The sequence below is a fragment of the Spodoptera frugiperda genome, chromosome 11, assembly GCF_023101765.2.
Source record: "Spodoptera frugiperda isolate SF20-4 chromosome 11, AGI-APGP_CSIRO_Sfru_2.0, whole genome shotgun sequence".
In the NCBI taxonomy this organism is placed as follows: Eukaryota; Metazoa; Arthropoda; class Insecta; order Lepidoptera; family Noctuidae; genus Spodoptera; species Spodoptera frugiperda.
Window position 1 is genome coordinate 345,059 of NC_064222.1, and position 12,265 is coordinate 357,323.

The 12,265-nt window shown below is 35.3% G+C and overlaps 1 protein-coding gene across 1 annotated transcript; it reads right to left on the bottom strand.

Annotated features, from left to right (window-relative positions):
* Window positions 1–144: 144 nt before the first annotated feature.
* LOC118275189 (uncharacterized) lies at window positions 145–12,028 on the bottom strand. The gene is made up of 5 exons (XM_035593059.2): window positions 11,708–12,028; window positions 8,124–8,192; window positions 4,903–4,976; window positions 3,570–3,789; window positions 145–336 (listed from the first exon to the last, which is right to left on the bottom strand). Exons 1-5 carry the CDS (start codon window positions 11,747–11,749, stop codon window positions 241–243), a joined length of 501 nt encoding a protein of 166 aa, XP_035448952.2. The 5' UTR covers window positions 11,750–12,028; the 3' UTR covers window positions 145–240.
* Between the last annotated feature and the right edge of the window lie 237 nt (window positions 12,029–12,265).

Here is a 12,265-nt window from a genome sequence, read left to right on the forward strand (position 1 = left end):
CTGGTATCTAGGTGTATGGTAGCAGTTTCACTCCCAATTAAAATGGGACTCATATTGCAACTGACGAATAGTGGGCACTATATTCTTATCACATTCGTTTTTATTACCCTTTTGGGGATTCAAAGACATGAATGAATATTCTGTTTAGTGGCAAGCGTAGAAGTCACATAGAAGAATACCATGTATGCAGTACATCTATACTATTTATGAGGATGGTGATGATGATGCAGGGTGAGTGGTTCAGATCTGATACTCCTTGTAGTTCCAGTTCCAAGTCTTGTTGACGCTGTTGTAGTCGTGGTTTGGACTCATCTGCAGCTTTATCGTGTAGTCCGGCTGGAAGCAGAAATATATATTAAGTTTGGCTTAAACCTCTTGGTAATTTTAACTGACTTAACAAAAAAATAGGTTCTCAGTTTGTATATACAAAAGTATGTTTGTGCACAATTATCTCGCGTTTGGTTGAACCTATTTTGATGTGGTTAGTATATATTTTTATAGGAGAAGATTTTAATGATAATAAATATCTGAAAAATGAGCATCAGTAAAGAGAGAGTCAAGTAATTTGTTTTCTAAAATTGTCTGAAGTATATATCAAATAATTGACAAGACTAGATCTATACGAAATAAAAAAGTTATCTACTATGAAAAACAAGATGGATGGCTTCGAGTGTTCCAAAGAGCACAGTTACTGAACATCGTTCGAACTATTTTCTTTGTTTCACTACAGAAAAGTATTGAGAAATATTTTAGAGATTTATATAAACCTAATGTGTCAAATGTAAATACGGTACGGTGTTATACCAACATTGTGTTTGCCCAGTGAATGTATTTAATCAGTCAGCGAACACAAAATAACCCTTTGTTTAAACAAATATATTTGACTAATTAACCTTTGAAGCGAGTTCAACAGTTCACTCATTCTTTGTTCTAGTTTGTTTAAACTTTTGATTACAGCGCACTGGATATTTGTTCCATTGTACTCGAGAACATTTTCTGCCGAGTTATCAGGAAGAACATCATCCTAATTGGAGAGTAATTTCCAAAATAATTAACTGACTTAAGATCAATTGGAAGGGAGCGAAGTAATTAGCAGCGTGTTGTCTTTGTCTCGCCAGCTGATTAATTAAAACATTAATGTCATATTTAATCGTACTTGGTTGTTTGTTTACTCAATCCCGATAATTAGAGAACTTTTTGTTTAGGTAATACAAGTAGAACCATGTCTCATTAACTAATTTGGTTTATCACTCTACAATGTAATTAGCAAAGTGATACATAAATACATCTGTCCATGTTATAAGCAATAAACAAGCGCTTTCTTTTATATCCCACCAAGAATATAAATAACGAGGTAAAAAATATCGGCCGTAATAATATTTTATAGGCCGCCATTTTGCGGGCTTTTGTCTAACAAAAGTATGAAGCCATCGAGGCCATTGTTCAGTTTCGTGTAACATATGGGCTGCACTGTACTACTGGCATACAGTAGCTAGCTCGGCAGTGACTTGACAAAAACGTGTGACTCCATAAACCATGGCCGACGTGACGTATCGCAGTGCTGCGCCCCACCACGTCACAACACACATAAATCGTTGCTCCACTCAAGCTTGCACTTTGATTGCTTCAGCTGCTGGTACATAAACCATTTCACACTGCATAACTTGCGTATTGCCCTAGTATTACTTTTTGATGGAAATCTGTTTGAATATATTGAACCAATATTAATATTCCTGGAAATTTCACTAGCGGTATTCATATTATTGTATTTCGTACATCATTTTCAATAGATATGCGGGGGATAAAACAAAGTTGTCAATAGTCATTCCATTCATTGCATGACGAATATGACATAAATTGGAGTCTTCTGATAATAGAGTAAATCATTACCAGGACCCATTGCCGACCAGATACGGCCCATTCACGGCCATTCCTCATTAACAGTGTTCGAACCATATCTATTTCATTAATGAGCTCATTCCAGATAATAGTGTGATCATAATGATGATACGCAGAATCAGCGATTTGTATTCTACTATGGACCAGCAGATTCCTCGATGAATACTAATAAAAATAACTAAGGCTATATTGTTCACATAAGTCACTTGTCAAGCACATACTTATACTTTTGTCAATTGATAAGATTGCAAAATTTTATTTAATTTAAATTAGCAAGACGAATGCTTGCATCTTGTGTACAAACAATCAAAATTATTTAATTTAAATTAGCAAGACGAATGCTTGCATCTTGCGTAAAAACAATCAAAACTGCGTCCAAGAAACGGCAACGTTGCATCACTCACTCCTCGTACAAATTCGTCTATCATCGTTTGTAAGTTGCACACATTCGTCAAATGACGCGTGGCGGACTTTTAACCCTTTATCATTGAAATGCCGATCAGAGACAGATTTAACTAATAAGGCCATTAATAGGATAGTTGTCTGTCTGTAAAGCGCATTAGTTTTAGCCGATAGTAGTTGGAAACTTGTGTCATTATGGCGACGCCACGTCTGCCCGACATTATCCCTCGCAGCTTCACAAACGTTTTTTGAGACGACCATATTTGATAATGGACTCAAATATATGATCACCTCAATTGTTTTGGAATTTACTAAAGAATACTTATGTTTGTAACAGAATATGTCTTATCTTATCAGACACGCAAAGCTGTTATACTATGTTTTCTTTATTTCGATGTGTAGGTAAAATGCTTATTTTTTTAAATCCTATTCTTTACACACGTTTTCAAGCATTTGTTTTGAATTCTATTTGTTGTTCCTAACGGTTCATTTTCCCATTGTTCTGTAGGAATATCTCAGCTAGTTACGGCTCAATGGTCTCCCTACGTGGTCCGTTAATGCCACAAGCTCCTTACCTCGTACTTCTTTCAGTAAATTTGAAATTTAAACTCCGTCTACCATTAGTAGTACGCAGAGTGTTATACTAAAGGATTATTTTAAATTGGCTCTCAGCTAGATTGACTTTAATTTTTCAACCGCTCTTAAACATTATTTTTCAGGCTTTTTCATGTAAATTACTTTAATGAAGTTTGAGTGAAGTGTAATGCAACAATAATATTTTAATCCCTTTAAAGGTATTTGATTTATAATCTGATTTCGGAGAACAATTTGTATAAATATCTGTCCAAAAATGTCGATATTAAAATAGGAATTAAGGCTTCGTTACGGAATGTTATAAAAATTCGCTTCGTACTCGTAGTTTAAGAATTTATCGCCTTTTCGTAGACAAACAAAAAGGCAGACGTGGCGAGGAATTTTATTTTATAGACTAGAAATACCTGCTACGTTTTGGCCCAAGAAAAAAATCCAATCTCGGATTTTGTGGAACGTTTCTTATTGTACTAGTTCGTACCTATTTACCGACATATAAAGCACCAATATTTTCAGTCACTTAATTGTGTGTTGACTTTTACTCACTCAATTACACGTTGACTGTCAATCAGATTTTAAAGCTATTTAAAATAATATATAAATATTGTCAGAAACCTTCACAAAAATATTCCAAACCAGATCCGCCAATATAATTAACAAACCAAAGTGGCCCTTACCATTGGCATAGCGATAATACCAGGCGGCATCTTGTCCTGTTCCACATGAGGCAGCTGTGGCTGCGGGCCTATAGGCTCCAGGTTCAGAGGCTCGTACTCATCAGACACGCCGCTGTCAGGAGAGTCAGGCTGCAAGTTGTTCACGTAGCCCTTGGGACCAGCTCTACTCTTGTGCACGCAGTAGTCACCAGTGAACGGGTTCTGGTAGGCTACTACCGTTCTGGAAGGGTGAAGGATGATTAGTCAATACTCAATACTTTACTGATTTTCCGTAATTAAGATAATGATTATGGATTAGACAAGGCAGACGATGAGTGTGGAACGTGTAAGAACAGGCTGGCTCGACTGAAGTGATACTACGGCGTAGAATAATGCTTTGGTTATGTTCGACAGTACTTGAAGTTGTAGATGAAAGAAAAGTAAAAAAATAACTGCTATGACACTAAGAACTAGAGATCGAACCCGGGCAAGTGGTCTCCTTGCCCGGCAGTCGCACTTGCAATCACTTGTCTAACAAAGCAGTTCTACTATAAAGTTAATGTAAAAGTTATAATATGACACGAAAACTTACGAGGTAGATAAAGTCTAGAGACTGTAAATAGTGGATACAAGCTGAATAGTTTAGAAGTCTAGCTAGTCCTATACATGGAAACATGAACGATTGACTGTGTAAACCGACACGAATACTACTGGGGAACAACTTCGTGGAACTATAAAGTTAGTTTAATCTACACTGCCTAGACTACGACTTAAAAATAACTAGTACACTGTCTTGACTAGATAAATATTTGATTGTATTGTTGCTCAAAATATAAGGCTAAGGAAGAAGTTTTAGGGTTTATTTTTGAAAAATAATCATTAAGTATAACACGTATTATTGTCAAACTATGCGTCACGGTTATGATGAATTCTCTTATCACTCTTGTGGAGTAGACGTCCACAATCCAGCGGTGTTCTATCATGGGGTCGTTTGATAATAGCATAATAGTTAAATGTATATATTTAACTATTATGCTATTTACGTAATAACTTTGACTGCACGGTTTGCGCAGTGGCTGGCTGCCGCACAACGTGGAACGGGTCCGATTCCCGCATGGAGCAACCTTTTACTATATACACCTAACTATTATGCTATTTACGTCCGGAGCTGCGGACTATCTAGCGGGTTTATCGGGGCTTCTGCTCGAAAAGCAGGAGAAGGAACGGGGTTTAGTCAGTAAGAGTCTGACACTCTCCTCGCCTCGCCCAAGGCGCGAGAAGTCATTGGATGATTTTCCTTCCCTCAGAAAAACAAAAATGCTATTTACGTAATAACTAATGTTATAAGACTCACCTGAGTTCCTCAGCAGACTGTCCCTCCTTCTTATGTGAGAACACGACTTTGGTGGGCCTCAACAAGATGGCGATCTAAAACCAAAGCAAAACATCAAGTTTGCAATCCTTTTCAATACAACTTCGTTCATTAATTCTGGAGACGAAACAACCAAACAATTTGCCTGGATTCAAATTGATTTCTAATTTAATCACGAACGTCATTATACTTGGTAATTTGTTCAATTCGTTGAATTCAATCGTAACATGGAAGTAAAGAGATCTGTTTGTTTGTCATTGTGATACTAGTGCCCCGTTTTACCAACCATAAGGAACCTCTACTTTAACATATATACTACTAACTATCGACATTTCAGTTTTAACCAACCTATAAGTGAGACCTAGTGGTACAAGTAATGGGTTAGTTTAATCCCTGACGCTAATTGACTCTTAGTAAAGAGATGATTTAGGGGTAGTGATACCGGCCATAAAACTTAAATAACAACTATTTTAAGTTGTACTTTATTAGAGTATTGACTAAGAATGTTCCATAGTTATATCTATTTACAATTTGGGCCCAAACATGTACGCAAGAGTATCCGTCTCCTTTGGAAACAGGAAAACAAGTAAAGTACACTTTTAATTAGAGTAAAAACATGTTTTTTGTGACTGTTTCTGTTTTTGTTGAGTTTGTTTTAAGAGGTTGGGAAAATGTACACGAAACGAAACATGTCTGCCAGATTTGACTTGTCTCAAATTCAAATACAAATATTATTTATTTTGTCAATGTAGGTATTTTACAATAGATGGTAGGTGTCATTCTGGCATTCTGTTAGGCGTTTAATTATTATTTGATGGGAAATAAGCGTGTATAGGGAAATTATATACAGCCTGTTTTTTAACACTTTCTAATTTTTTTTATATAAATTATGTATCATTCAAACATTCCATTTTTGAAATTAAAATACCGTTTTACAAATAAGAAACGGTTAAAGAACACTAAAATGGCTTTAATTTCAAAAGTCAGTGTTTCTCATAATTGTTTGTTTCTTATTTAACACCGACCTCCGAAATAAAAGTTATTTTGACCATTTTAGTGTTCTTTAATCGTCTTTTTTCAGTAAAATCGGTATTTTTTTTAAACAGAATGTCTGAATGGTAAGAAATAATTTGGGATGTGATTAAAAAACATGCTGTATGTATAGTATATCATACAGTTACTTAGCATACCGCTTATGTCTGAAAAAAAAATCCTTTTCCTAAACAAAGAATCATCCTCAATCTTTACTTCAACAAAATTCGAAACATAACTCATATCCTACATAAAATATATGAGAAATGTGAAACATATCAAATCAGGATCAATATGCAAATGTCTGTTTATCATTGAAATGGCCTAAAGTCGGGATGGACATAATATTTGATATTTTTCCGATTCAGACGGAGCTTATGTGGCGCTCAGTGGAATCAACGTGGTTCATCCGATCGCCGGCTTATTCTCTATATAAAGGGGAATTTATTATACTCTGTACTATATGTATGGCGTATATTTTATTTTTTTCTGTTAGATGGAGCTGCTGGTTCTATGCTTAGTTAGTTTGTTGACTTGATTCTTTTTTTTTTAAACGTTGACCCATAACTAGGCTTTTCTCCTGTGTCTTGGGTGCGTTTACAAACATACAAGTTCACATACACAGACCCAAAACAACATTTTGTGGATCACACAAAGAGTTGCTCCGTGCGGAAATCGAACCCACTACATGTTACACGGCAGCTGGGCAACCAGCCACCGCGGCAACCGTGCAGTTGATTCGGTAAAGTGTGGCGTGATGACGAAAAATCTATGATAATTAACTGAACCAATTATTGGGTAAATATTATACTATTATAGAGAAATAGAACCAAGACATACAATCATTACACTATCCATGCACGATTCTGTATTCTAAACAGTTTTGTTAAACTATATGAAAAAGATACCACCCGATATTATAATTATTACTCCAGTTGGCAATACGGACACAGACTACTAACTACATTCCATAGTTCGGACAGTTTTGAAAATACATTTAGAACTAGCCAGCAGCATTAAAAAATCAAAACTTTCAAGCTCGATGTGGGCCGGCGCAGTGGGACCTAGCGCCAGTGTACTACTCAAATGGAAATAGACATTTGGTTAGGTTGTAGCTTATCTAGACTACCTAATAAATAAAATTGTAGTGTCTGTTCTACAAGCATATTATGGATATACATACATACAATAAATACACCCAAATCACATATTTTTCAATTAATATCCTGTCTGTCTCTTTGTTCCGTCTATTCTCTGAAATAGCTGGATCGATTTTAACCGTTTTTTAGTAGTTTTGGTAGTTGTAGGTAGTTGTAAGTTGTAGGTAGGTGATGTAACAAGGAGTTTTTTTTTTTTGAGGGGGGAAAATCATCCCTATGGCTTCTCCCGCCTTAGGCGAGGCGAGAGGGAGTGTCAGACTCTTAATGACTAAAAACCACCCCGTTCCTTCTCCTGCTTTTCGAGCTGGAGCCCCGGTAAACCCGCTAGGTAGTCCGCACAAGAAGTTAGGCTACTTATACTTTAGAAAAAAATACTTTATTTTAGAATGAAATAAAAAAAATTGTCACAAGTCATTAGATATTCTTCGCAGACGAAGTCGCGGGTAACTAATTGGTAAATATAATTTATTTGGGGAGGTATGTATTTATGAAAACGTTGCTGCTAAAAAGTTGGTTTATTTTAAGAAGAAAATGTGGTAAATAACCAAACATTTTATTCTTTCCTCTTTACAGCTATTTGGGACAGAAAACTTATTGAAGCTATTGTATGACAAAAGTTTTTATGTATTGTGCTATATTTGTGTGTATTATATTCTTATGTATTCGTTTAGTAAAGGTCAACTGGCTATTACTGAGTCTCGTGACCTAATTCTTTGCATTCGACACTGGGAATCCTAGAGTCCAGCTTCCAGGGTCATATAAAAATGTAAACTGACGTCTTTGTCAATAGACTTTTCTTTTACTTTAAACATCATCATCAACTCACAGAAATATTTGGGATTAAGTATGTCCATTGTATTATAGATGATGTATTAATGCCCCTACCCAATCTATAATTGGTAAAACAACTCTTAATACAATATGTTTAAATACTAATTAGTGTAATGGCCACCACAGTAATTAGTCTAATGAATTACTATTAGAACTAATATAACATAGAGCTGTTATTACCTCTCCATTCTGGCGCATTCGGTTGATGCGGTAGAAACAGTAGCCGCACATGAACACCGTCAGGCATAACTGCAACAATCATAAAATAATGTTGAATCAATACTTCAAAATATGTAGTCAAATAACTACTTCAAAATAATGATTTTTTATATATCTTCACGTTTTTTATCCCAGAAGGGGTAGGCAAAGTTGCACATATGGCACGTAATGCCACTGTACAATGTACATGTACACCCCCTTTTCACAATTTATATTGTAAGTCCCACATAATACGTCGTGAGCCTATTGCCATATACCGGACACATTTCAAGACTTCGTACAACTAGTGAGAAAATTTCGAAAAAACGAAAAGCACAGCAATACTTCGCCTGATTTTATTCCGATATATCTGCTTTTGGTTAGTAATTGGTTTTTTCTCCCAACAGAAACTTAGCACAAATGACTAGGTGATCTCAATTCTAAATCAGTTGATTAATATCGATTGTTGATATTTGTATTCTATATATACTATAATTTTGTACACAATTAATTAGAAACACCGGTTTACTGCGTGAAGTCGACGCGTGCGTGTACGCTGCTCATGAAGTAGAGTCCCTCTGTGACTCGAAACAAGTAAAGCTTTTGTCATTATTTCATGTGAGTAAACGGGTATTTTAATTATTTTTTTCTGTATGGAATTTCTATCAGAGACTGAGATCAATTCAGAGGTGTGTATCAATAACATTATTAATGTATGTACATATCACAGGATATGCTTAACTTTGATTGACTCATAGTTCTGGTCTATTTATAAGCGTGATCACACAATATACCTTATTTGTATACCACGTAAAGTAAAAATTGCCTTGTCTAGGACAATCTATTTCCGTCAGTTTCCTCTGGTACCGAGTTTTCCATTAACACAACTTTATTTTTAACTCCTACCCTTCGGGTCGGATTTGGGTAAAATACTGAGTCATTCTAATATTAGTTCCTGTGTGGGGCAACATATTTATTTTATACCGTCTTCAAAAAGCAGGCACTTGTCGTAAAGGTTGTTCGCAGGTAGATTGAATGTAAATATGTTTATAAAGGAGTACAACGCGACGATCCAACAATTTACAACGAGAATGTTCAAGAAATGGTACAGAGATATTTGTGATCGAGATTTAGTGAGATTGTATTTTAATGGTGTCTTGACTTGATCTTTTTGATGGAGGATTTCAATAATTTTGATATTTTATTTTATTACAAGTTCCATTAAGGGAGTTGTGTGTTGTGTGTCTCGTTGCTGAGTAATTTATAAACGTATAAATCTAGGCGCGTGTTCGAAACCTACCAACGACAAGTAGGTACCAATGTACCGTACCGTACCGTTTTTTAAGTTATATGTACTTTCTAAGAAAATTATTTAAATACCACTGACAAACGGTGAAGGTAAAATATTGTGAGGAAACCTGGTCTTATAATTTCCAGTTGTAAGTTTGAAATCGCCAACCCGCATTGAGCAAGCGTGGTGATTAATGTTCAAAGATTCTTCGTGTGAGAAGAGGCCTTTAGTCAGCAGTAGCCACTTATAGTTTGTGATGTATGATATATGAGAAACAACTTTATAGAAAATATTAAAGTTATGAAGATGCATTATTTATCTCTCACGTACTATAACGATCTTGTAATAATAGTAAAAATCAATCAACACCAATATTCCCCAAAACATAATTATACACCAAAGAACACCTTGCAAATAGAAAATCTATTATTTCCTTAAAAATACAGTAAGAATTGGATTGTTTCGCAAATGTGTCGCCATTTGCAGCAGCTGTTTACATAGGGAGTTTATTTACCATCCTCCGTGCTAGATCGGAGGGAAGTGAGGCGGGTACAGGTGCGAGGGAATAACAACTGTTATGTACTAAGTAAATAGTGAAAACTATGGGGTTAAGTAAATAATACGATATTTTAAAATCTATACTTTGGTTGTTTTGGTGAGAGAATAGGTTTAGGTATGAATGTGATTAAGCTTATAAGCATTAAGAAAAGTAGTACCTATTTGCTAGCTCCTATCTAGTTATTTAAGAGATTTACGTGTAAAAGAGTTAAATTAACCTAACCTATTTGCAAAAATAAATATCATTGTCATTTATCGAAGAGGTGTGAACCCATTAATTGTTTTAGATCAATGACCAAGTTAATAAAACAAAGTTTTTAATAATTGTGATGTTCAAATTATCTGCGATCAAACATAAGATTTACAATCCTTCGATTTTTGTCGATGAAATGTTGAAAATAGCACATTATCTAACAAGATTGATACTTCACTTTATACTAAAAACTATTTACAAACAATACGTTAACATTTTAGTTAAAATATAACTCCAGTTAATACAGCAGTAGGTACTGGAGTACAACCTCGGAGCGCAGTGGTCGGCTGCACTGGTCGGAAACCAGTGCTGACCACAACCAGTGACTTGTTCAGCGGTTAGCTGTGACGGCGTGACGGTGACTGCCCGTTCAGCTGGCAATTACAATATCACAGGGATCCTATTTCGGTTTAGCCAAGTTCTAGGAATAACGATAAGCTTTACTGTAAGATTTATTGGTCCATAATGAGCAAACAAAGTAAAATTAATATTTGCGTTTGATTCACGAAGTAAACAATTGTCAATACACAGCAGGGAAATAAAATCTTAATTTTGTTATCCGTGAGATGAGATTGGGAGTAAGATATCTTAGATACCTTTTTGGTTGTAGCATATTGAGGATAAATAACTAATTACTATTAAAGACCAGGGATGGCGAACAATTGATACGCGTGCCATTGATTGCACCGATCACAATGTTTTGGGCACATTAGTGACCATAACACGAAAAATCTGAAGACCTTTTAACCAAGACCTAGAACTTTTTAAGCTTTTATTTACCCAAACAACCTAGGTATAGAAAGCGTTAAAATGTTTCGTTATCTATTAAATACTAAACTACGTGATATTTATTACAGCTACCCATTTATCGTATAAATTCAATAACTTCATAATACGTCTGTTCGAAAGGGATCCGACAATATCTCCGATAGTATGAACACTGCTCAGCAGACCAATGTAAGCTGGACTTAAAGTTTCACCAACTCGGAGCACTTTAGCCCGGTGTTTTCCACTTCTAATGCCCAGGTCTTAGGGAACCTGGACAACTGCGCGAAGGTTTTACTCTCAAACTTAAACTTCGGAGAATTTTCTAAAGGAATTAACACTAGCGCTGATATTGGTTCGGTTTCTTTCTTTTATAGTTTTGTAGATTTAGTATAAATGTGGTAAACAGTAGGTATTATGGAAAGCTATAAAGTTTAATTGTGTATGATATATGGTTTGATAAGCCTGGTCTGTGACATGGGATTCTACCACAGTATATGAAAAATATTGAACCTCTTCAACAAACAAAAGGTTGTTATGAAAACATTGAATTATTTTTATTGAATTCATTGTGATTTTAAAAGTACTACAGCACCTTTGCAATGAACAAAGCATAGAACACAATAATTGTGTTCACAAAAAATCTTTTCGAAACTGTAAACAACAGCTGCCACGCAAATTACGTCACAACAAACTCACCAATATAATTAACAGCAGTATATCAATGTAAATAATGATCATATTGCACTGCCACGCACTGCACTTTGTACACAATCACCTCTGCATTATATTTTACTAAATATAAACTATTTTCTTAAACAAAACACTCACTGACTTGAAATCTTCTTCGTTGAATCTTTGTCACCTCGTTGGTGCTTTAAAACTTTGTTAGGATTTTCCTCTTTCATGATTGGTTGGTGAAAATTTTGGCTGCGTCCTCATTGGTCGAGTATCGATGGGATTCTGGGAATACCAATGAGGTTACTCTATAAACAAGGGATGATTCGTCTGCAGTGAGTTTGGCATGGAGTAACTGAAGCTGTTGATGCCTATAGAAGTCTTTTCCTCTCTGAGGACAGCAAGATTGGTGATGAACTGACGATAAGGTATGACAGTTTCTATATATTACAGTTATATAATAATATTAAAGTGCCTAAGTGCATACTTTAAATACAGTAATTTATTTTTCAAATCAAGAAGATAAGCCTATCAGAAGACAAACACTCTTGGTGCTGTTTCGTTTTTCATTAGGAAGGT

Excerpts from the sequence above, each read along its gene's own strand:
- LOC118275189 (XM_035593059.2), bottom strand. The coding sequence starts at position 11,749 with ATGATCATTATTTACATTGATATACTGCTGTTAATTATATTG. Across the intron at positions 8,193-11,707 it reads TACTGCTGTTAATTATATTG|TTATGCCTGACGGTGTTCAT; the intron begins GTGAGTTTGTTG and ends TGATTGTTGCAG. Across the intron at positions 3,790-4,902 it reads CAGTCTGCTGAGGAACTCAG|AACGGTAGTAGCCTACCAGA; the intron begins GTGAGTCTTATA and ends TCACCCTTCCAG.